Source organism: Falco peregrinus, chromosome 16 (assembly GCF_023634155.1).
Source record: "Falco peregrinus isolate bFalPer1 chromosome 16, bFalPer1.pri, whole genome shotgun sequence".
Lineage (NCBI taxonomy): Eukaryota > Metazoa > Chordata > Aves > Falconiformes > Falconidae > Falco > Falco peregrinus.
Genome location: NC_073736.1, coordinates 1,857,865 through 1,883,785, shown reverse-complemented (window position 1 = coordinate 1,883,785; position 25,921 = coordinate 1,857,865). Strand labels below are relative to the sequence as shown.

Here is a 25,921-nt window from a genome sequence, read left to right as displayed (position 1 = left end):
GGTGGGGAAGTGGCCCTGTGGCAGCATCAGCATGGCCACGGTGGCCTGCAGCCCTCCCTGCTTGGCCCCAGGGGGGTGCAGGTGCCCCTCTGCTCCCCTGGGCCGTGGAGGTGGCTGCATCAGCCACCAAGGTTTGGTCAAAAGGGTTTGGCTGCACAGGGAGGGTGGTAGGGAGTGACATGGGGGACACGGGGCAGGGGCTGGGAGATACTTGTGACTGCCTTCCACAGAAGGCAGGCAGGAGAAAAGAGGGAGAAATGACTCAACGCTGAAGTGAAAGGAGAGAAACGACACATGGAGGGGACACAGCTGTCTGGGTGTAGCTTGCAGGGCTGGTGGGTGCTGCTGGGCTCCGTGGGGAGCCATCGGGGCAGCGAAGGGTACTTCTTGCAGAGTACCCTGGGGTTATGCTTAAAGGCTTCCTTTCCCCTCTACCTACCTCCCTGGTATCTGTGAGTTGGAGAACGACTCTTTGCTCTGTGGGGATGGTGGGTTCGTCACCCTGGGCGTGCTGGCGTTGCCACGGGGTGCCTTTTCCTATCTCTTCCCATGTCTCAGCCCAGCTCACCTCTCCGTGGGGGAAAGAAAGAGCTTGAAAGCTCCCAGCTTCAGAGCTGCAGAAACCACATTGCCCTGGGCTCTCCCAATTCCCAGCAGCTTCACTGCCATTCCATGGGTCCATGGATGCAGGGGCCAGGGTATGAGGTGTTCCCCGCATCACCAACTGCCACGCTCCAAGGAGCTAGAGGTCTCTCTCCATCAATGGCAGAGGACCTCCTGGGTGGTTTTTATCATTTTACTTTATTTGCATGAAGATAAACTGCGTCTTTGTCTGTACAATTTCTCCTTAAATACTTGGCAACCCTTAAAAAAATGAAAAACAGAAACAAACAGGAAAAAAAAAAAAAGAAAGGAACATTGCAGGCTACAATATCAAAACAGTACGATGCTTGTGAATAAATAACCTCCTGGGGCAGCTGGGGGACACGGCTGTTTGGATTGCACAGGGCTGGTGAACCCAGCCTTCCCGGTCCTCTCTACCCTTTCCCCTGACAGCAGGGACAGTGGCCAGATGGCCCCATGTGGGCTGGGCACGGAGGACCCTCCTCTGCTCTCTCCCAGCCCCTAGTTGCCCGGCTCAGCCGTGGTGGTGCTGGCGTTTTTGTTGGTTTTGCAGCAGAAGTACTGGTTCCAGATCTGCAGGAAGGCTGTCCGGAACTTCTTGATCCTGAAGGCGTAGACAATGGGGTTCATGGCCGAGTTGCCATGGGTGAGGAAGATGGCGATGTAGGTGAGGATGTGTGGTGTCTCACAGGATGGGCAGAACAAGGTGATGCAGTTGAGGACGTGCAGAGGGAGCCAGCTGAGCGCGAAGAGGAAGAGGACCAGTGCTAATGACTTGGCGATCTTCAGCTCCTTCCCATAATACTTCTGGGGGTCGTTGGAGCTGGAGGAGACCTTCTTGTTGAGTTGCTTGCGGATGAGATTGAAGACTTCCAAGTAGATGAGCAGCATCAGCAACAGGGGAGGCAGGACCCAAACGAAGAAGTTGAAGTACACCATGTACTCCATGCTGATGACCGTCTCAAACTGGCACTTGATGACAAACTCCGTGTGGCTGCCATTCAGCTCCTGAGTCCTCCGCATCTTGTTCAGGTTGTTCCAGCCAAACATAGGGGTGAGTCCCACCAGAAAGGAGACGATCCAACAGCAAGCGATGGCCACTGCTGCCCGCCGGGGTGTCACCACACTCTTATACCTGTGGAAGAGACAGCAACCACAGGAAAGAATTAAACACAGGTGAGATGCTCTGCCTGGGGGCTGGCTGCTCCGTGTGGGGTGGCAGCACCCATACTGAGACGACATGATGCTCCTCATTCCCTTCCCTGGCAATTGGTAACAGCTTGTCCTGATAGATGTGTTAATGGACTGGTTTCTCTGCATGTGCCCTGGGGAACCTCACCCTGTCTCCCACCCCACGCCCCGGGGGGGTGCAGAGACCTCAGACATGATCCTGGAGCTCTGGGGGTTGATGCTAAGCCAAGAAGTGCATTAGCAACCTGGAGCATGCCTGCGCGTTCAACTCGCATATCTAGGGGAGGTTTCACGTCACTCCAGCAGCCCACCTTACATGTGAGCACCCCGCACCCACAGCGGCAGGTCACTCTTCCCTCCCCCATGCACCCGCACTGCTGGCACCCTGTCCCAGACAATTCCCCCTGCGCCCGGGGAGGAAATCGCCAGCAAAAGCATCCTCTGGGACCCACTGGGCTGCAGGAAGGATCTGCCGGTGCTAATGGACCCCCGGGGAAGCTTCTGGGCACAGCCTGTTTCATTTCCTAATGTGCTGAGCTGATCGACAAAACCCTCTTTCCTAATGGGCCAGTGCCAAGGGAGGAGGAGGAGGAGGAGAGCTGTGCTCCGGCTGGGCTCTGCTCCCTCCCTGATGCCGCTGGGGAGCACGCCGGGGCTGGGCTAGTCTCTCCAGAGCTCTCCAAGCGGGAAGTGGAGCCTGCTAGATTGATTTTTCCCCCTGGCCCTCAAAGAAAAGCTTGTCTTTGGAGGCTGAGAAGATTCGGAGCCCAAGTGTTACTGCTTTCCACTGGAGGGGACTGAACAAAGGATGTTTTCCTGACTGTTTGCTGGGTTTGTCAGCGATGCTGGTGTTAACCCGGCCATGGGGACCGTGTGGAGGTGGCTGGCAAACCTGGATCTGCATCCTGATGCTCAGAGCTCTCTGCTGCATGACTGCAGCCTTTACCTTTGGTGGAAAAATGGAGAATTTTGGGGCTTTTTAATACAGCCAAGACCCCAACCCCCCTGAAGGTCCCTTCTCAAGACCCATCTCAGGGGCAAGGTGTCTGGGTGGGAGCATGGAGGGGTGCAGGGTGGAGAGGGGGAACATCAAGCCTCAGAAGTTCAGAGTCCAGAGCCACCAGCCCCAAACAGCTTTCCTGAATGAACTCCCACTGGCCTGGGAAAAGATTCCCAGCATCCTAAAGGCAGCCAGGTCCTCCTCTGAGAGCTGAGGCTGGAGCTGGAGGGTGATTTATTCCTTGTGGTGAGGAAAGAAGGCAGGAGACCCTGAGAAAGGTGCAGGGCAGGGAGAGCTGGGGCATGGGGTGGATGAGGGATGGTGGGGGAGCACCAGTGCTGTGGGCCAAGTGAGGGGAAAGGGTCAGGGACGACAACACAGGAGCGGCACAGGGATACTGGAGGCTCAGGCTCCCATGGGGTTGTGTGCTGGCCCATGTACCCCATGTCACCGATAACAGGTCCCTGGGGAGGGCTGATGTGCCCTTCCAGCCGTGACAGCCCACTGCCACCTCCCCAAGCTCCAGCAGCTTGTGGGGGAGCAATGCTAGAAATAACAGCACATACACACCCAACCCCACCCCCCCCAGTTCCTTCCCTCTTTGCAGTCCCCGCATCCCATCTCCCCACTCCCAGTGGTCTCTGCTCCCTGCCCTGCACCCATTGCTGAGCTGTGGAGCAGCAGCTGTGCCAGCATCGTCCCCAAACACCCTCCAGCGCTGGCAGCCAGCACCCAGGAGCAGAGCTGCTCCCCGAGCACCCACCCCTTCTCCCCCTGCCCGCATGCCTGGGCTGGGGGGGCACATGGGGCAGGGTGACCTCTAGACCTGTTGTTAGTCATGAACCAGGATCAGAGCAGAGGACGCAGTGTTCACTCTTACAGCCAAAGCAGAGGGGATGGGGAACGGCTGCAGGGGGCCCAGCCCGGATGGTCCCGGCCCCCTGCAGCTCCAGAACACCGCGTGTTGTGCAGATGGCTATCAGGACAGCTGTGGAGGTCATGCAGACCTCAGGTCCCTGGATGCACACAAGCTCACATGGTCCAAAGTGTCTAATACATACATAGCAGAGCAACCACCCCACACGCTGCTGGCTGCTCGTTCATCTCCCCGCTTCAGTGCACGTCCCTCTGCCTCCTCACCACACATCTGTCCTCCTCAGTGCACATCCATACCTTCTCAATGCACATCCATCTCTCGTTAATGCACATCCATCTCTCATTAATGCACATCCATCTCTCGTTAATGCACATCCATCTCTCCTCTTCACTGCACATCCATCCCTCTTTGCCTCACATGGATGCCCCCACTTTGCTGCGCATCCATCCCTCCTCCTTGCCACACATCCATCTCTCTGCCATGCTCCATATCCATCCTTCCTCGCTGCACATCCATTTCCACCACCCCGCTGTACGTGCCTGGCCTGACACACTCAGCAGTTCAAGCACCAGGACCTGGCCCTCCCTGCTCCTCAAGTGACTTTGCACTGCGAGATTTAAGCGTGGCACTGCAGAAGCCACCAGCAGCTCAGAGCAAAGCCTGTCCATGCATCCCCCAGCAGGTGTGCACCACGGTCACAGGAACCGTGGCTGAACCAGAAAAATCCATAGAAAACAGCAACATTTGGATCCGGGGCTTTTGTTCCTTTTGCTCCTTCCAGCAACAAGCCAAGAGCAGAGGCAGCTGCAGTACCCTGCAGGGGAACATGCTCCCTGGGGGCTCTGGGATGTCCACTGTCCCCATCAGCCCTACACAGACAATGACAAAAGCCATGAAATGACTCAGTGCCACCTCTGTGCACCCCACAGAGCCTGCCCACACAGCTCTTGTGGGGCTCAAACCTCACTTAAAGGAGGGAAACGCAAGATCCTGCCTAACGCTCAACCGCATGGCACAGGGCGTTTGGGAGGGGGCAATTAGCAGAGGGGTAGGGGCAGACTTTGCTGCTCCTGTATTTCTTCCTTGGTTATGCCATAAAGAAAAAGCCTTTCTCATTTACCTCATTCTGCATTAATATAATAGGACTAGAGTTTGGGATGGGTCTGGGTGGCGGAAGCACTAGAAAATGCTGATAATGGTTCACAATTAATAAATAATCTTATAATTATCATCAGCACTGGAACAATTGCTAACATCATTGCAATTTTATTACTACTATTATTTTTATTAACAGCTGTGACTAAACCATCCATGATAGTAGTCACCACCATCATCATACAATTTGGGTTTGTTTCCTTTGTCTGTGGGGCTTTAGGCTTGACCATAATTGCTAGATTTTCCTCCTGTCCTCCCTCACTGGTGGTTTTTGCACCATCCCTTCCCCACAGAGATGGGCATCACCCCAAGTCCTCCTGAATGCCCTGCCAAGGCCAGGAGAAAAGAGCCTGGAGGGAGCACAGCAAACATCCAGCCTCATTGATATCCTGGGATGGGCAGGAGCTCTGGTTTGCTGTGGAACAAAAATGTCTTTGTGGGTTTAGAAAATAATGCAAAGAGGCAAAATATCAATTATTGATAGAGTGCTGTTTGTGTCCTCAGGGGAACTGCAAAAAGTGATGGTTGGAGGCAAACAAATTGTCCCCCAGGGCTGTGCAGAGCTAACGGGGATATACGGAGCAGGGTCCTCCAGGGAGAGATGCTGTCTCGTGGTGGGATGCTCCAGGAGATATTGCAGAGTTTCTTGGGCTAAGCATGGAGTCACTGGGGGAGATATTAAGGCCCCTTTTCTCCAGAAGATCATTAAATGCTCCCTGGGCCCTCAACCCAAAGACACTATCCACCCTCCTTTCCCTTTGCTCATCATTCCCACACTTGACTCAACTTTTTCTGCCACATCCTGACGTAGCCAGACCTCTGCATCCCTCTCTGTGGCAGCAAAGGGAGCCCAGCTCAGCCCAGGACCTGCTCTTTAGGTGTCTGGCACTGGGTGGGCAAAGCCCCCACGGCCATTGAACATATCAGGACACATATGAAAACACACGGAGAGTGACACATTCATTGCATTTCTATTGATTTGACTTTTGTCTCAGGGTCTGTCCCCCAACAGGGAGATGAGGTCTCCTTTCCTAGGTCTCCAACCCACAGGTCGATCCCAATCTCACACTCACAAAACCCTTCTTGTTTTGGTTGAAAAAGCTTTAAAGATTCCAGGCCTGGTTTGAATAAAATTTGTTTGTTTTTAGTATTTCTGTGAATAACCTTTTTGTCCAGAAAACACTTGCAGCTGTCCAGAGAGCCCCAAAATGTGGCTTTGCTGGTCCTTGCTCTGGTAGAGTTTATTGCAGTGCAATTCCTGGGGAATTAATTCACTAATGAAGGCAGGCTATTGCTAATGAAATGAAGCTGGAGCCAACGTGGTAAGAGGAAAGGAGGCCAAGCTGACATGAAGCTCATCTGCATTATGAATGCAGCAAGGAAAAGCAGCCAGAGCATGTCCTGATCTAATTGAAAATCTCTAGACAAAAGTGCTTTGATGTCAGAGGATTTTGGTTCCTGCATCTTTTTCCTGGCTCTATCTTTGCTTCAGATCCTTCAGTGTCCTGGGGCTGCTGGGTGGGAAAACTCAGATGTTGGTGTTCAAAGCTGCTCAGAAATGCGAAGCTGAGAAATACAAAGCGGCATCCAAGTGCTGTGAAGGGAAATCATCTCAGCTGTGGCTCCGGGCTGGGGCGAGGAGCTCCCTGGGTACCCGCACAAGGTAGAACGTGCTGCAGGAGGGACACTGCTTCACAGAGAACCGTGCAGTCACTCCTTCGTCACCTCTAACTTGGATGGGAAAAGTTTATTCCTGCTTCAGCCTCTTGCTTTGGTTATTTTTCTCCTTCCCTTCAGATCTCCTTTGGGCTTAATTTAAGTAAAAACCTTAAGTTCAAAATTTCTTCGTGGGAAGGAGTGGTCGGGCATTGGAACAGGCTGTCCAGGGAGAAGGTGGAATCACCACCCCTGGAGGTGTTTAAAACACACAGAGATGCGGTGCTTAGGGACAGGGCTTAGTGATGGACTTGGCAGTGCTGGGTTAACAGTTGGATTTGATGATTTCAAAGGTCTTTTCCAACCTAAATGATTCTATGATTCTAAGAAGAGGCTTTGGGGGGAGTCCAAAGCTGGTAGTCTGTGATGGGATCCAGGGATGGATGTCCCCGACAGCTGCCAGGTCCTGCCACGCTGCTGCGAGTCCCCCTGCGTGCAGTGAGCCATGATTTCAGAGGTCACAGCTGCCACCACAGCTGGGGCAGCACCCTGACGAGGGGCAGAGCAGGGCTGGGACCACCCCACCAAGAGTCAGAGAAGGATTTTCTCACAGTATGGTGTCCTTTCTGCTTGGCAACAGCTCTGCAAGCAGCTGGCACCTTTCTAAGCCCTCCAGCTCAGCCCACACCTGGTGCCCACAGTTACAGCAGCTCAGCCCCCCCGGCTCAGCAGAGGGGAGCTGGGCATGACCAACCTGTCTTTTAGGACCTCTGCTCCCAAAACACTCTGGGTCCGCTCCACCGCAGCAAGAGGCACCACACCATGAGGCTGCTTCATGCAAACCTCACCCAAAGCCACCGCAAGAGAGGATGAAAGCGTGTGCAGCGGCGTGTATAAATGCACTGGGCTGCGTGCATCCCACTGAAGTGCCTCCTGGTCCAGTCTGTGTCCAGGGTTTGGTTTTAGCATCCTGAGATGGGAGCTCTCTGCATGGGAATTATTCTGCACCAAGTGACTCCAAAGCACAAGCGGCCTCAGCCGAGCGAAGCAGCTGGCAGGGCCACCGAATGTTTCTAACCACTTTTAATAGCCACTGATTATTTAATGGATAAAGGCGAGGGTGATTATGAGGCTTATGAGAACAAATCCATCCTGCAAAACTGACTGGTCCCCACACACCAAGCCATGGTGTCCCCAGGGCTTTGGTGAGTGCTTCATTTAGCAATGGGTAAAGCTGGAGCTGGTCACATGGTAAGAAAGTGACAAAAAAAGGAGGTTTTGTGCTTTGAGCTTTTGCTGGAGAAGGTTGTGCAGGGGTCTGGACCATTTGCAGCCCTCCTGCACCCCAGACAGGGTGCAGACATCTCCCAGGACCTTGGAAGCACCCTGTGATCCCTGAGGACTGCAGAGCAATGCGGACACATCCAAATGCAGCCTAGGGACACAAATATCCCCACAAGAAGTAGGGGAAATAAGGTAGAAAAGCGCTTTATGGGTTACAGTGCCTGCAAATGGGGAATGATGCTTCTACAGGGCAGCCAGGCTGTGCCAGGGTATCTTCACCCCAGGCTGGCAGTACAAAACATGAGTCCATCAGAGATGTCCATCCAGTGGATGGCTGCAAGTGTGGGAGGAGGTGTCCTTCCCCAGCTCCAGCACTCCACAGCGTGGAACCAGAGGGCGGACACATCCCCCCACATCTGCCGCTCTTGTGATGCCATCACCCCTGGTGGGACCAAGCCTCAGAGCACACGTCACAGCTCAGCCCACCTTGAGTTTGGCATCTCCCATGGGGCAGCATCACCCACAGCCTCATGAGGCTGCTTAAGGGCTTGTTTCCCTCTCCCCAATACCCATAGAGACACCCACGCTGGCTGCCTGGTTTTTGAGTCAAAACCTGCCGTATTTCAGGTTCTAGCTAGAGGATCAAGTCAAATCTTTGCCTGCTGAGCCAGAGAGATTTGTATTCTCACATCTCTGGTCCTCGGGATATTAGGAGCAGCCACAACATCACACCAGCCTAGATGAGTTCATCGCCAAGCACGCGTGCACCTCTCCTGGGGCTGCTCCTGGCTTCGATGGAGCAGTAGGTGCTGGCTGGACCTCTGCAGCCTGCTGCCTCCGGGATGTCTGTGCTGCTGGACTCCCTGGGCTCTGGCAATGAATCACAACCCATCTTTGGGAGCAAACCACCAGCTTCCAGTAACTGCAGAGCTTCTTTCAGGTCACTTTCTCAGTTGTCCTCATCTCAGAGGTGGAATGTGAGTAACCTCCATGGCAGCTCCACCATGGACCAGAGCCAATGCCTTCTGCTTGGGCATCCTGGTGGCTCCCACTGTGACAGTATCCTGCAAGGGGAAGGGAGAGCACAGGGCGGGGGGGGGGAGTGGAGGTTGCAGAGCGGGAGGATGGGAAGCATGAAGACCTCACACACGTCCTCCCCCTCCAGGCTCTGCCCTGGCTGTAGAGGAGACACTACTGTTGTCCAAAGAAGGCAAAGGAGCGTGTGTCATCTGCTGCTGCTTAATGAGAAAGGCAATTTTCCTCACATCCTTCAAGCAGCATCCTTTAACCCAGCAGCAAATATAAATCCTTTGTGCACATAAAGTTAATCTTGTTTTCAAACTGGCCTTGGTTTACAGCCTGTGGCTGGATCCCGACACGTTCAAGTGCTCTGCCACTGCGTAAGTAGCAATTCTCTGCAAGGACTACTCACCCACTGCTCAGCCTGCTCACCCCAAATGTGGGTGGGTGGGGGTTAAGCAAGGGGCTGGGGACACCCAGGGCATCCAACGCCTGCTGGAAATGATAATTTAATTTGTGCCGACTGGGGAGTACTGCCCTCTAACCTCAGCAGATCCCTCATGCCCCCAAGGGAGCAGTGAGACCACCTGATGCTGTGGGCAGCACTGAGTGCATCCAAGGGTGCTGAGCGCCTGCACTGGGGTGGCCATGCTCTGGATGTGTCACCCTCCTGCTGCCATATGACAGTCCTGCATGTGCACCCAGTGTCCCTGGTCAATGGGGTACAAGTCGCACTGAGCCATAGATTTGCACCCAGGCAGCTCCAGGGATCCCTCCCAGCTCTACCATGTGTGGTCACAGCCCTCCAGGATTTTCCTGGATCGTTGGCTTCTCCCTCCAGGACCCCAAGGTAAGTGGGAGGGAAATGATTTAACACTATTGGCAACGGTTGCAAAATCATGAAACGAGCTGAGAATCTCAGAACTGGAGGGAAAAAATGTGATGTTCTTGTTTTTTTGGCTCCTGGTTTCAGGCAGCAGCATTTTTGAGCATTTCTGTGCAATGCAAAGCATGAGAAGTGCTGCTTTAAAAGGGATTAGAAGCAGAAACTGAGATTCTTCTATAGCACTAGGATGTCAGGAGTTAGGGCACATACAGAGGAACAGCCCAGTCCCTAAGAGGTGGGGGTGAAATTATGAAAGTTGGGTACGTCGCTGATGGATAGAGTGATGGGCACAATGGATTTGTTTTAAGTGTTACCCCCAGACAGTAAATCTAATGGACATTTTTAGTGTCTAAACAGTTTTGTTGTAAAAAACAGAAATTTGGCATGCGGACATCTCCTTGGAGAGGAGCATGAGTCTGAGCCTGAGGGTGGGTCCTGCACGCCCCCATCACACAGCTGAGTCCCTTCTACACTGGGAGCAACCCCACCTCCAGCTGAAGACAATTTCTGCAGGGCAAGAAGGTTTCAGGAGGAGCCACTCAAACCCCATGTGCGCGGCTCTGTGGGCAGCGGGCTGGAGCTGTTCCTCACCGAGCGCCGTGGCGGGGAGGTCAGTGTGCTTGGCCTCGCCTGCCCTCGCCATGCCGGACCACCACCCTGTGGATGTGGCCACCTCGCAGGCTCTCACACATCAGCCCTGCTCCTGTCGTGGCAATTAGCTGGGAGCTGATTGCCCAGGCTTGACTCTGCAGCTGATCCTGCGTGTCCCTGCGTGTCCCCCTGCGATTAGCGAAGTCGGGGCAGTGTACACATGTAGTACAAAGAAGGGATAAAAGGCAGCTTTGGCTATCTTCAGTGTAAATCCAGGGCTTCACTGGATAAAAGCAGTGGCTTTTTCAATTACTATTTGTATTGTACTTGAATTTTTCTATGCATTGCATATTTTTATCCTTTATGCAAAGGAACCTCTTTGAAATGAGGATTCTGGAAGTCAGCTCCCAAAATGGAGAAGGGAGGGGGAAGAGGAGAGAACGAAGAAAGCAAGCAGCTCTAAAACCCACTGAAAATGCCAAATCTGTCAAATGTGTGCTTTATGAGAAATTGCAATGAGATGGTAGATATAAAATGCCTGGTGTGACTGGGCTCCAAGAGCCTCCATGGCTCCTACTCCATCCCACAGACGCTGCAGCTTGCAGAAAGCCGGCCGTGCGAGGAGGAAGATGCCAGTGGAGGAAGCGCCTGGTGCCATCTGCACAGCACCAGGGCAGGTTGCCAGTGCCACCGTCCTTCCCTGCCTGTCACCACCGTGCTCTGCGAACGCTGATAAATCAAAGGCCAGGTTGGTACCCACAGGAGACCTCCAACCAGGTGAGTCTGAAAAGCACCAAGAGCCATTAAAAGGCAGGAGGAGATCAGAGGTCCCAACTAGAAGGGAAATAAGAGGCGTCCTGAGACCTGCTGTTGGCATTTTTTCTGCATTCGACAGGACATCGAGTTCTGCTCCCTGGATAAATGGGAGGCAGGAAAATGGAGATAGCATCTCCTGTTAAGAGGCATTAACCCAGCCATGAAGCAGGGCTGAGGTGGGTCTTTATCTCTCCAATGCAGAAGCAGTCTTCAGAAAAAGACATATCCTAAATTGGAGCTGGAACAAGAGATTAGTACGGGCTGCCTTTTAATTTCTTGTTTTTTACACTTCTGCTAACCTGACTCCTGATTTCACAGTCAACAGCTGAACTCCTCAGTTTCTTAGGCTACAACTCGTTACTGCTGTCCAGGATCCCCACAGCACGATTTGTCGCTGCAAAGGGAACATTTCCCTCCCTGCACTTAGCCCAGTTCAAAGATAAGTACATTCAAAACCAAAAAATTGGCTGGGAGCTCACAAAATGTGGGGGGTTGTTCTCTCTGCCCAATGTCTAAATAAGAATTAGGCATGCCAGCAAGATCTGCTGTTTCTAAACCTCAGAGGACATGATAATCTAAAACAACCAGTTCAATGTCTTCTGTCCAATGCATATTTCCCCTGATCAAAAGATCAATTTCAAATGCAAAAAGCAGTTGGATTAATTTTTTTTTTTTTTTTTGCTAGTGACTTCATATATGTACTTTCAATCAGTGAAATTAATTTTGGAGATGCTGTTTTGTGCTATGGTTGACTTTCAACCTGTCCAAGCACAGCTTGCCACAGAGCTTGAGGAAAACCTGTGCTATTCACCTGTCCACCACCCTATAAACCAGGAGGAGCACATATATGTCAAGCCATTAAGTTATTTGCATTGGGAAGAATCTGTTCAGTGCAGATCGATATATCTTGATCAGCCAAATTAAATGCCAAATTGAAAGTGAAGGCTCCAGTTAACACCACAATCAAATGTTCCCTCACCTCAGAGAATTGATCTTTCACCAGGAAAACAAATTAAAAGTGCAAATGTAAAGCAAACCTGAAGTTTAGTACTTAAACTCTGTTTCCTTTTTCAGATTTAAAGGATTATTTATTCCTTTGGAGGAAAACTGACTGACCTTGTTGCCTGGAAGGAAGTAGTTCAGTATTTCCATCAGGATGGTGGAGAGTAAGAGCTGAGCCCCAAGACGAGGAACAGCAGTGAAATGCATCAGTCAGGCAAAAATTACACCCTGTGCGTCTTCCTAATTACTCCGGCAGTTAAATCCAAGCAAGGAGCAATGTGCAGACACAGCCCGAGTCTACCCAGGCAGCCTGGCTGGTGCAGGGCATGGAGATGAAGGATGCGTGGGCCAGGCAGGATCAGGTCCTCCCCAAGCACAAGGGACATGTGAAGCCTGCGAGGGACCCAGCACCTCCTTCCCCGGCACACAAGGGACGTGCCGTGCGGCAAGAGGGTCCCCAGGCTGCTGGGGATGGACCTGTGGCACTTTGGGCAGGGGGTGGCCCTACGGAGGGTGGCACTGACGCTGCGAGCATCATGGCAGTGGCTGTAAAGGCAAGATGGGGATGGCTGCAGTATCGGAGCTCCTGGAGCTCCCTCTGAGCAAACAGACCTCGCTGAGCCCATAAAGCACCTGTGTCCCAGCAGTGCTGAACGTGGGGAATGATCTCCCTTAAAATAACCCCCTCTCGCCTGCACCCACGCCGGCGTCCGCCTGACTGCGCAGGCTTGGCCCGTCCATCTGTGCTCCGAGCTCTCCCCCAGGCTCGGCCACTCCGTGCCGCAGGCGAGCAGAGCTGTTTGCACAGAGGAAAAAGAGTGCTGCTTTTTTGCATGTTACAAGGCTTAAGTCACTGAATGTTGTTACCAGTGCAGAAAAGAGAGAAATAACTCTGTCTGTAAGACTGCTAGTTACAGCCGTGCCTGAGACAGCATTTCGCAGCATCAGCCTCTTGGCTCTTTCGGGGAGTTTGGAGCATCATTCCCTCTGTGAACAGATGGGGAAACTGAGTCGCAGAGGGGGGCTATGATGTGCCAAGTGAAGCAAGATGAAATGAGTTGAATGAGAAAGCCTCCCTGGTGCCAGGAGCTGGCACTTCCCTTGTTTGAAGGAGGCCAAGAAAAATCATCCTGGTCTCTGGACGCAGGAAGAGAAGTGGCCTGGAGAAGGTGGATGGACAGCTACGCCAGTGATGTCCCGGCTTTCTGTGCTCTGGCCCTCCTCTGAGGAGCAATGGAAAGGTGTTATCATCACCCCAGGCAGGGTCCAGGACCGGGGGATGTGACCTCCCTGCCTCTGTGTCCCTGTGGTCCTGCTTGGGCATCGCTGGTACCCAGGGGTCTGCATGCGAGAGCACTGCGGCTGGTCTCAGGGGCAACGTGGATGGAGGCTGCTGAGGAAGACAAGGGAACGGGGCCAGGAGAAAAATTCCCTTTCCTCCTCCAGCTCCTTTTTGTGAACAGAGACTTTTGTTCTTCACCAAAATCCAACCAGTCCCCCCAAGACTGCGACAGCTGCTGAAAGTGGTCCCCTGCTCAGTGCCAGGGGGCGAGGACCATGCCAGGACAGGATGGGGGGTAGGAGGGAAAAGGCAACAAGAGGTGGGGCAAGGGCGTGAGAAGGAGCTGCTGGGTCCCACCAGGCTTAGTGCAGTGAAAGGCAAATCCAGATGCCCAAAAAATTTCCAGTGACAGATCCTTCTCTGCACTGCCCTACATCACCAAAAGCTGTCCTTCCTCCTCTATTTGCCTGCCCCCTCCCCCCCCCCCCCAATCTGAGCCTTAGCCCATTGCTGCCTGTGCTCTACAGAAAGGAGGATCTCAACCCCTTGGGGTTATTTTTGACTCTTGCTGACGGCATCAACGATGATGTCTCCTTAATACCCAGACCTGCCCATCCAGATGCCCTCCGGTGGGAAAGGTGGCTGCGTGCCCGGCTGCAGGCTGCAGTGGGGCTGGGTGCTGGTGGAGCAGGGGGTGCTCTGCTCAGCTCATTGCTATTCTGCAGGACACCCCACTGGCTGTGGGGCTTTTTTGTGACTGCCTTGGAGAGCATCAATTGCTCTTTCTTGCAACTGGGCATCCCACGCAAGAGCTGCGTGCCTGCCCCAGCAGCTGGGCAGCTGTGCTGCCAGAGAAGGCATCTCCCCGCCAGCAGCCTGGCCAGCCTCTGGGATGGCTGGTTTCCCATTCTGTAGGCTTAAAAGTTCAGGTCACCTTGGATGAGACGTGTCCCAAAAGGACAGGCTCCTTGGATCTGCTCCTCCCAGCCCATCAGCAGCCCCCATGCTGGGTTCTCCCAGCTCCTGTGTCCATCCCTGCTGCACCTGGCAGAATCCCTTCAAAAAATCATTAATTTATCTCCAGGATAAACCAGGGCTGTTAATATTAGTACAGCTGTGCCAGCTGTCATTTCCCCAGGCTCTGAGATGATGCTGTTGTCCCCAAGGGGACGAACCTCTCAAGCTGTCCCCATCCCTTCCATGGTCTCCTCCATGCTCCACGTCCCGCTGTCTGCAGGGACAACCCGCCAGGACCTGTCTCTGGGCTTCCCTCACACCCCTGTGGGCAGGACCCTGCAAGGTTTTTCCCTGCCCTTCCTCCAGCCAGAGGTTTTCTTCCAGCCCATCAGTTTCTTTCCACTCTGAAATGACTCCTGTGTGTGTCACAATGAAACTCATCTCCCAGGTCATTGCACCACAGTGCCTCCTCCACATTTTCTTCCTTTTTACCGTCCTCCTTTGTGTTGCAGTGACCTTTCTATCCCTGCTGCCTCCACACCTCTTGATTCCCTCACGTCTGCTCCAACTAGTCCCGGTGCCCCCCCGTCTCCGTGCTGAGGCTCATGCTGTGAGCCCCGGCGTGAGTCACCCCCCCACTGTCAGGCTGATTTCGAGCAGGGCCACCTGGATGCGGTGACTTTATGGCCCCCAGCCCTGAGCCTTCACCCAGCCCTGCCTGCTCTGCCTTGGAGTCCCAGGGACGTTGAGGTCCCAGGCCACCCAGCTGGGTGGCTGCCATGTGCCCCCTGAGCACATCTCCATGTCCAATAGCCCCTTGGGTTTGGTTACAAGCTGCCTTGAGTTGTCCTAGAGGAGATCTTGCTGGGTCTGGCTCAGTGACTGCAGGCTACAGCTGCGGGTCTGGCAGTCCCTCCAGATCAGACTTCGAGAACGGTCTGGCGGGCTGTGTCCCAGCTGTCCAACATCCAATCTCATGGCCATAATCCCCTGTCTGGTCAACAGAGTCAACCTGGCACTTTTAAGACCCAGTTCAGCTTATTCTAACGCTGCGAATGGGCTAGAAAAACCATGCTGTGATGTGCCCTGGGGTGTAAAAGGAGCTGAGGGTGGCCTGGCTGGTGGTGGCCGCACGGCACATGTCCAACCAGAGCAGGACAGGCACCACACGCGTGTGCTAAGGGCTGGGCAATGACATGGCACCCAGCCTGCGGCCCCAGAGCCGGTGGCTGGGGAGGGGGCTGGTGCTGGCCCCATGGCAGAGGAGTGCCTGAGCCTGCCTGCACGCCCAGCCCTGACCCCGTGAGTCACTTATTTCTGCTCTGTCACCGGCTCTGGCTGGCACGGAGCGGAGGTGGGACCATTTCTGTAAAGACCAAGTGATGACGATACCTGCTGTTGGAGTCACTTTCTTCCACCTCAGGGGTGGGGGAAGACCCGGGACCCCCCATCGAAGGGCTCCTGCATGCCCTGAGCCAGCACCAGCACCAGATGGCTGTGGTGGTGGCACATACCATGGTGAACTGGTCCTGACTCATTCATGACATGCTGCCTGCAGGGCCAGGCTGGGCTGGCAGGGACAGGGCGGGCTGAATCAGCAGCTTTTGCTTTGGCAGAGCCTCCTCCTGTAGGGTGTTTCGCTTGTCTCAGTGCCAGCAGCTGCACAGGGTCATTGGAAAGCACAGCGCACCAAGCCCCAGCGTGCATCACCCCCACCTCAGCGCCTCCACCAACCCAGTGCCCCCCGCTGGAAACACCCCAGCCGCTCCAGAAAGGGAGCACCATCTCCCCAGTGCTCAGCAGTGCTGTTGGAAGTGTGACATTCCCAGATGTTTTGGGAGCTCTGCTACTCAACCATGGGTCTGATGGACTATTGTACCATGGACACAGGACCATCACTCACCTGCAGTGAGGGACCTCACCTTACTCACTGCAGACACCTCACTGTCCATCTCACCATGTCCGGGTGGCCCTGGCTGTTGGTGCTCCTCACCTTTTGCTCAATGGGGACCTCATGGACAGTTCGTGTTGCCACGGGATGAAGAAACGTGAGCTGGCTAGTGTTCCATCTGGCCTGCTTTGTAGAGTACGTCCTCTTGGGTTGATGGTACCCAACAACCTGAATTACTGCTATGGACATGGGAGAGCCTTGCTGGGTTCCATCTACCCATCTTCACCTGGTTTGATGTCTGTGCTCCCTGCAGGATGAATTCATGGATGGGAGACCCCTCACCAAGGACGTTGTCCCTACAGAGGTGTCTTAGCCCCTTTTGACTCAGTAGATAGCAATGCTGTCACTTTTAATTAGGACTGATTGCTGACAGGAGTGACTTGGCATTCAAGCTCTGCAGACCAGGGACCTGCAGCCCAGGGGGACCATCTGGCCTCCTGGATAACCCCGCTGCCTTGAGTTACTCCTGTACAGATCACCATGGCATGGGCTGGCATCACGGAGGAGCCTGGCTGCTGGGTGCCCTGGGCACAGCTGTGACATAAGACCAGCTGATCACTGCACAGTGCATGAACAGAAAGGCCAGGTTGTCCTGGCTTATCTCAATTTCCATACCTGCTGTGCCCCAGCCTCCGTCCCTGCCTGGTGGGGTCACCCTGAGTGAGACACGGCACTGCTCTGTGCCTCAGTTTCCCTGTCTGCAAAAGTGCTACTGCCCTTTCTGGGAGCATGCCTTCAAATTTACTGGTGACCCCTGCCAAAAGTCAATGCTTTAACCTGAAAATCAGTAGAAACGGGGGAAAAAAACCCAATGAAAATATCCCTAGAGCATGATTTTGGGGTGTAGCAGGTGAACATGAGCAAGGAGCTGGTTTTCGCTCATCACCCTGCAGTGCAATGCAGGCAGACGTAAGCTCTGCTGAGGAGACCGATGTTGACCCGCCGCTAATGAGGTCAGGGCAAAATGATACCCTGGGCGGATTACCCAGCACGGGAACCACGTCTCGCCCTGCTCGGAGATACAGAAGGGCTGGGATGAGAGGGGGTGCTGCTGCCCAGGAAGCCTGCCCAGGGTCTCTGGAGGCCATTCACCTCCCCTTACCCTTTTAATCCAGAAAACCTGGGAATAACCCCAAATATCAGCAAGTCTGGAGCATCCCTGCACAGGATTCACTGCTCTTCTCCCCTTCCCTCTGTGCTACCAAGAACACAGCATCCCACAGTCGGACCCTTGCTGCATCCCAAGGAGGGTGACACCTGCAAACCCCAGCGTTTTCCCTAAGAGCCTGGGAGCTGGGGACACTGCCTGCAGCCCAAACCACTTCCCTCTGGCTGGCATGGCAGCATCTGCAGCTTTTTCATGTGACCTGATTTTGCGTCTGTCGGCAAACGTCTCGTGGTGCTGCTGCGGCAGCTGTGCACGCTCCTGCCGAGCCTAATCCAGACGTCCCGTCACCCAGGGAAGAGCCCTCGTGGCTTTGATCTCTGACTTAGTGTGATCTGGGCTCAAATTTACTCTGCCGATCAGAGGGTCATGCTGGAAACCAGCTCACCTGAGTATTTACCAGGATCTCAAGACCAATATAAGCTGTTGGTAAATCCCTTCCCATTTCCAAGGGTCTGAGTATTTTGGTGATACCAGAATTGAGCTCCTGGTCCTGGACTGGCTTAGCTCATCCGTGCACCCCAGATCTGGTTCACACAGAGCTCGGTGTGAAATGCTTGCTCTGATTTAGCATCCTGCTAAAGCTGCTGAGCTGGTGCAGGGTGCTGGAAGCTGCAGCTTGGAAACAGCCCAAAGTCTCCAGCAAACCTCTCTGGACTGTGATTTCTGCCTTTTATTCTCCATCCTTGGTTCAGATCTGCCTGTTCCTCAGGAATGAAGGTCTCCATAGATCACCTTCATTTGCTAAAAATATACCTGGTGGAGAGCAGCAAGGGAAAAAACAATGAGGCAGCTGCAAAGTCCTGCCAGTCCCCCAAATTTCCCCATTTTAGAAAAAATAGGAGCTTTTTCCTCAGAAATCCAATCTGCTTTCACAGGGGAGGACCTGTAAGGATGGATGGCATCTTTTTATTGACTAATGGAGGTTGAGAGAAACCTAGATGAGCTCCTGGGCATGAAAGTCCCCCTGCAGCTCTCTGAATTCACGCTTCTGGCTCTGAGACACCTGGACACTTTTGAAATGTTTCCTCTAAATTTAAAAATAAGCCTCAGAAGAGTCATGGTTTTGTTTATTCATTTGCCTGGCTGGACAGAATCACCCCCCATTGCCACCACTTATTATCTTCTATTTTGGCCAGGCTAGCTAGAGATGTCTCCAGTCACCCTTGCCTCCCTGGGGACATGTAAAACCCACCATCTGGCCAGCAAATTGCCCTCAGATGGAGCATACATTTCCTTTTCTTAATTTCATCCCATTGCTCTGGGTTGAAAACCTCATGACAGCCTGAAAAATTGCTTCCGCAGTTTGATACCTCCCCACTTCAGTGGGTACCATCCCCAGGGGACCAGCCTCTACAGGCCACCACACACCCCAGCCTGGTCTGACACACACATTCCCCCCCCCCCCCCCCCCCCCCCTCTCCATCCTGGACTCATCTACTGGGTCTCAGAGCCCAAGTGTCTGGGGAGGTTTCCTGGCACTTAGCATTGGCAGTGCTGGAAAGATTGCCCATGCACCCTTAGGTGCTCTGGTGCCTGGGAATGTGGGCCAAAGCAGGGTCTCATCCTGACATCCTCCTCATCCCCCCCTCCCATGGCAGCGGGGTGCCCACCATTCTCCTGCCAAGATCCTCCTTGAACTCTCAGTAGAGGAAAGAGGGGAGGACTATCTCAGACGCATGCCCTGCTCCACGACCCAGCTGGCTGAGGGCAACGAGACTTCCTAGGCTTCCCTGTGACCCAGCCCCAGCTGGCCCCACGCCTGCAGCCCTTGGCAGGCCAGGAGAGAAGGGGAAAGAGCGCTGCAATCCCAGCAAGAGCCTGAGCTCAGGCAGGAGCTGAAAAGCTGTGAGGTCCAGTGCGGAAGCCTTCCTCCTTCTACTGCTGGGTCCATCCAAGGGCTCACAGGCTGCCCTCGAGTCCTCCTCACCTCCTGGCTTGCAGGGGCTGCAGTTCAGGGCTGAGGGAAGCTCCTGCCAGCCCTGAGCTGTTTTACCTCACAGGGCTCAGGACAGGGCACTTCTGAACCATTGGAGAATGCCAGTGCTGCCTGCAGACCCTGCTTTACCCCGGGCTCTCCCCCTGCTGCACCCCAGCCTCCTGCCCCCTCAATTCCCAGCAATTTCAAGCATGGTTTGATCTAATTTGCATGGCGTTGCAGCCTCACATGTGCATTCAAAACCTTCTGCAACACAAAACGCAGCTTGCCCTGGGAGGATGCTCCTTGGGATGCCACAGGGTGGGAAGGGCAGGGCCAGGGGGGCATCCCAGTGTCCAGGCCTGGGCACAGGGGGTGGAAGAGAGAGCAGAGTGAGAGACCCCACGTACAAGGGCTCATGGCTACCAGCAGATTTCTCCAGTTTTTATCTTCCTGGCATGTTTCAAAGTGTTTGAGGAAAGAGCTGGTGGTCCAAGCAAAGTGGACAAGGTGAGGACCCCCAGGGACACGCTAAGACAGGACCAGGCTGCTTCCATGCATCCACCACCCCTGGCCAAGGGGCTGTGGCTCCGCGTGTCCTGAGAACACCAGGTCCTTCTGCCACGGCCCTCTCCGAAAAGCCCAGTGTAGCACCTCAGAGCACAGAGGGGGGGCCCTGAGTCAGCAGAGGCTGGTGCCAAAGGAGCGACATCCCCTCACAAACATCCCTCCAGCCCGGTCCCCTCCAGCATCCTGCCACGAACCGGCCGCCGCGGGGCTGCCGAGTGGCCAGTTCCTGACAGACACCCCCGGCCGGCTGCTTCCCCTGCCTTTGAACTCATTTAATCTTCCCTGAGTGCGGCTGAGAGGGAAGTTTGGGCTGGGCTGGGGGACCCCGCTGTGCCTGGCTGGGGGGGGGACAACAGGACTGGGGTCCTGCCTTGCCGCCAGGCGGGGAGGAAGGATGCGAGAGGGGACATGTGAGCTTTTCCACCAGCATGAAGGCAACAAGCCTATTGTAGGTGGTTTCCAGCTGTTTACAGCAGTTCCTGTGGAAGCTGGGGACCGTGGTACCCTCTGCTTCAGCCTGCTCCACCCAAGCGATGCTTTTGCATCTCTCCGTAGTCAAGAAAAGGCCCCTTGGGAGGAGGCAGCATCCTTCGACCTCAGCATCCAGGAGGGACCCTACCTAGGGGTTAAACAGAAAGCCTGGCAAGTCCAGGGGTGATTTTTCCTCTCCTTCAGACAACAATTCCCAGGCAATAGTTCCCACCTCACCCCAGTTGGTCAGTATGTGACAGGAATGTGGAAACCCTTACACACTCCTTCATGGACCCCAAAAATGAAGTGTGCCAGAGGAGAGACAGCATTTGTGGGGGTGGCCGGCACAAGGATGGAGCTGGGATGCACAGAGCCTCTCTCCTTGCTGCTCCCAGCCCCTGTCAGCTGCCCCTATGAAATGCATTTCATTGCCTGCTGTCCCCTCTCCCCAAGCCCTGGCAGAGCCAGGGCTGCCTGCGAGCAGAGCAGGGAGTGTGGGGGACTCCCATGCATGACAGCCCACAAGACCCCCTTGGCCATGCCAGGCCACGTGTGGGTCACGCTGGCGAGCATCCACCCTGTGCCAGGCTTATCTGGGGACTTTCTTTGGCACAGGAGTGAGCTGTGGCGTGCACGCTGTCTGCTGACCCTGTCCCCTCCGTGCCTGATGCTGGTCGGCCACGTGCAGACATGATGTCCCTGCTTCATGTCCTGGCTGCCCCTGGGATGTGGCTGAGGCAGAGATCCCCCCACATCGCTCCCTACCTGCCTGCAAATCACTGTGGGATGCCATCGCTGCCCAGGACGGGGTGCCATGGCTGCCTTCAGAGACGTTAGCAGCTCTCCCTGAGGTGTCCCGGGCATGAGTGGCCACTCGTGTCTCACGAGGGACCCAAGTCCCACCGAGGCATCGCAGGTTCTTGGCACCCAGCACCGATTTGCACACTGGTGGGTTCAGCGTCGCAGTGAGGAACACCAGCACGGAAGCCGTGATTTGAGCTGTCAGCACTGTCAAAGTGTTTTCAGCATCACCTTTTAGCATCTAGCAACAGGTTGGGAGAAACTTGAGGCATTTCAGATTCAGGGAGTATTCTTTTGTGGCGTTTTCTGTCCTATACGTGATCTCCAATGTTGTTTTGCTGCTGTGTCTAGGGCACAACGTCACCTAAAATCACCATGTTTGCCAACTGCCAGGAATTCACGCCAGGGAAAGAAGGAAACATCCAGGAATAAGTGAACAGGAGAGCTGGCAAAAGCAAACCCTTCTTGTTGTGGCCATGAAGCCTTTCAATATTAAAGCGAGCTACAAAAACTCAGAGAGAAATCTCATGATGTCGAGTGCTCAGGCACGTAACGGGAGAACAAAATTCAGGGTTGAAAGAACCCACCCGAAGTATCCACAGCACAGGGGGCTCTAACTTCATATTGCTCCCAGGAAATCTCATGGAATCAGGCAGAAATCTCCCCAAAAAGGCCCATTTGGTGCTCAGAGGCAGCAAGGGAGGAAAAAAGACTGGGTCTGTTGGGAAAATGACTGACAAGAGCTAGGCAGTGTTGCTATGTATAAAGCCGCAGTACTCCCACACCTGAACCCATCCCCGCCACACAGGGGATGCGGAAAGACCAAAAAAGCACCGAGAGCAATGACAGGGTGAGAATCACTTTGGTTACACCAACAGGCTGGAAGACGAGGATTTTTCAGGCTGGGAAAAATCACACTTAGGGAGGAAGTTGGGAACAGCCTGCGAAATCATGTGTAGCGAGGAGGGGGTGGGCAGGGACAGTGTTTTTATCCTGTGCCCCCCCTGTCTTACACTTCTTCACCGAGCAGCTTCTGCTACCCATAGCTGCAGGAAAACCCTCAAAGCAAGAGACCTCTGGCCTGATCCAGTGGATCTGGGGACAGAAGGGAGCAGTCGGTTGATCCCGACGCAGGTGCCTCCTGTCCATGTTTCCCTGTACAGGGAGGCAATTCCAGCACCAGAAAGGGTCCTACACCTGCTGGGGTCTGGGTGGCACCTAACACAAGGGGGCTGGGTCCCTTTTGGGGGACCTTTGTGCTGATGCAGGGTCGTGGACCCCTCCGGCAAATGGGCTGGAGCCCGCAGCTGAGCTGCAAAGGGGCTGGTGGGGTGACACGAGCTGGTGTGTGCTCAGCCGTCCTGGCCGGGCTCAGCTCTCCAGCAATGCCATCAGCAGTGGGAACCTTCCTGGAGCTGATGAGCCTGGCAAAGGTGTCCCTGCAGCCCGGGCACATCCTCGGACAGAGCAAGAGGGACCAGTGACAGTGACTGCACGGTGAGGGTCTGAGCCAGGACCCACCAGCTGCACTTGAGTGGCACCAACACCGGGTGTCACATCCCCTTCCATCCCGCTGACAGCCCCCAGTCCCACTGCAGCACCCCAGCCCTGCAGCTGCCTCCCCCCAGCCACAGAACCCCACCGGCGGGGAGGGAGCCAGACACAAAGTGGTTAAATATCTCCTCCCGGAGCAGCAGAGTTCAAATACAGTTCGTGCCCCTCTTTTACACTCCACAGTAGTTGCTACTGGCTTGGCTTTGACAGATACAGATGATGAGAAGAGGAAAAACAGGGAAAGGAGTCATTTGTGGGGTAGCCCCACAGCCAGGGGGTCCCTCCTGGGTGAGCTTGTCCCATAAGGCGTGCCAGGCTATCACCTCAGGTCCCTCAAAACCCCAAAGCTGTGTCCCACAAGTCCATGAGCAAGCAGGTTATCACCTCTGGGTTCCTGGGCTCAACACAGCAAGGGAAAACCTGGGCTGAAGACAAATCTATCGTCCCCTTTCCGCTCCCTGGAAAGGTGTTCTCCATGTGTGGTGGGACACACCTTGTCCCAGCCATGGGGACCCTGTGCGGGGCCACCCTGCCCTGCCTGCCAGCTGCCACGATGCAGTCCCTGCCTGTGCACCCGGTGCTCCTGCAAACCCCCAGGCGAAGCTGCCGGAGGCTCCAGGACCCCCAGCCCAGCCTGCCCCGAGTGCTGCTGCTGCAGCCAGATGTGCCTGGGTCGGCAGCCTGGAGGGGGACCTGCTTCCAGTGCTTCTCCAAGAGTCTGGGGCACACTCGCTCCTGTAACCCCACAGCAGCCACCGCGGAGCTGCTCTGGACGCATTTTCCTACCTGACAGGTATCTTCACCCGCAGGTATCGATCCACAGCGATGGCCAGGAGCGCCAGGATGGAGCTCTCAGTGAGGATGAGGACGGGACAGGCCACCATGAGGCAGCTGTAAAACTCTGTCTGTGGTCCGATGTTGATGATGATGGCCAGGGGGATGACCAGGGCCCCCACGGCCACGTCGGCCACCGCTAGAGAGACGATGAAGCAGAAAGTGGCATCTCGCAGCGCCTGGTTCATCTTCACAGCCCAAATGACCAGGATGTTCCCTGGCACGGACACCAAAGCGATGAGGACTTCGATGGAGATGTAGGCAGCCTGGAAGGCTGAGACGGAGTGTGCCATGATGCTCCGGTGTCCCCCGGCCACTCACCGGGTCCCTCAGTCACCTGTAAACGCACGGGCAGGCGGGTGGCAACTGGCACCGGTAACTGCGCTGCGAGCCGGGCTGGAGCCTGTGCGGGGGGGTGGGACGGGACCCCCTCCCACCCCCCTCGCCTGTGCCGTCCCCTGGGGCTCCAGCCCCGCCGGGGCTCGTCCCGCACCCACCGGGGCCGCGGGGCGAGCGGGGGCCGCGGTCCACCGCCGGGGGGGAGCGGCGGAGCCCCCCCGCCGCTCGGGGCAGCCCCGGGGCCGCCTGCCAGACCCCCGGGGCCGATACGGCTGCAGCGGGACTCGCCCCCCGCCCCCCCCCCGCCCCCGGCTGGTTCCCGGCCCCGCAGCCGCCCGCTTCCCCCGGCCCCATCCCACCTCACCTGGTCCTGCCAGCCCGGGGCTGGTTCCGGGGCGCCCTCACCCCAAGGTAGCAGGAGCTGCCCCCCCGCAGGGTCCCCCGGGGGGCATGCTGGGGGTCCGGGGGCGCTGGGCACCGGGCTGGCCACGGCGAGCGGGGCTGCGCTCGGTCCCCGGTGCCCGGCACCGCGCGGTCCCGCAGGCTCCGCCAGCGCCCGCCGGAGCGGGAGCATCACACGGCGCCGCCCCCGGCCCTTTAAAGGGCGACTGACCCGGCCTGGGGCCCGCCGAACGCGGGAGGGGCCGGGGGCGTGTGGCGGGGGGCAGAGCCAGCCCCAGGCTCCCCACACGCGTTTTTACACCGAACCCGGTTTTTGAGGTGGGGTGTGAGCGGCGGGGCCGGGGGGGGAGGGCGAGCAGGGGGGCAGAGCCTGAGCCTGGGGTGAGCGAGGACCCAGCGCATCACCGGGCTCCGGGCTCGCCCCCCGGGTCGGGACCCCCGACCAAAGAGCCGCTGCTCGCCCTGGCTCCGGCTGACAGCGTCTCCCCCAAATCACTACTGGGGTGGGTCGGGGCTCAGCCCCAAAGCACCCTTCACCCTCCGGATGGCACCCCTGGGTGCTGGGGTGGGGCTGCACCCCATGCTGGGGAGGGGGAAGGCGCAGGGCTGGCAGCATCCCTCACGCGGGGTCTGTTGGTGGGCACAGAGCTGCTGGGGCAGGCGGAGGGTCTTTGTGCAGAAGCCTGTGGAGGAAGAGTGGTCCCAAGCTGGTGGTCAGGATGGACCGGGAGCTATTTAAGGTCCTAGAAGTTTCGAGGAAAATGGCCACCCCCAAATTCTGGCCCCTGGGCTGGGTAGCGCATGGGGACTCGGTCTGACTGGAGGAGCTGAACCAGCAGAGTCCTCCCGGGGACCCCCAGGTATGACCAGGCACCTGCAAGGATCATCCTGCATAAATTGCTCCCCGGGAGTGGAGCTGCCTTGTCCGAGTGCTGCAGGGACCAGGACCAGCTCTGACCTCCAAAATGGGGCACGGGGACTCTGCCAAACCCCACCTGCACCTCTCCCTGCCCTTTCCCCCTCCTCTGACAAGACCTGGGGCTGGGGTTGTACCCACCTGCTCTGCTCTGCCTCGGTGAGAGATGTCCCAACACCTGGATCTGCCCCTTGGCCCTGACCCTCCACCCCCTCCTCCATCAGAGGCTGCACACGCCAAGGCAGGGATGGGAACAGCTGTGGGACCATCACAAACCCAGTGCTGGACTTCTCCATCGGCTGGTGGCCCGTGGGCTTCCCCCTCACCTCCTTGGCTGAGTGGCCAGCGTAGGTCTGGTGGGTTTGAGCATCCGAGGGCTGTCTGGGGATGGTGGCAATGTGCCACCTCTGGCTCTTGGGCTGTGCCAGCAGCAGGGTGAGGAGAGCTTATATTTGGATTTGAACGATCTGTTTGCTCTGCAGAGAGAAAAATAAACTGAGGATGGCGGGCTCACATGAACACTGCGCTATTTATGGGAGGCGTTTGCTGGAGCATCTCGCAGTGCATCTCCTCACACATCCTCCACCGCAGGCAGGAAGCCGGGACCTCACTATACAGCTGAAGCTCTAAAGCCGGGGCAACACGTGGGGTGGGGGTGC

General features: G+C 55.8%; 1 protein-coding gene across 1 annotated transcript; it reads right to left on the bottom strand.

Annotated features, from left to right (window-relative positions):
* Positions 1–685: 685 nt before the first annotated feature.
* ADORA1 (adenosine A1 receptor) lies at positions 686–24,520 on the bottom strand. Its single transcript, XM_055820017.1, has 3 exons — positions 24,309–24,520; positions 23,558–23,942; positions 686–1,759 (listed from the first exon to the last, which is right to left on the bottom strand). The coding sequence occupies exons 2-3, from the start codon at positions 23,896–23,898 to the stop codon at positions 1,126–1,128; spliced, it is 975 nt and encodes a 324-aa protein (XP_055675992.1). The 5' UTR covers positions 23,899–23,942; positions 24,309–24,520; the 3' UTR covers positions 686–1,125.
* Between the last annotated feature and the right edge of the window lie 1,401 nt (positions 24,521–25,921).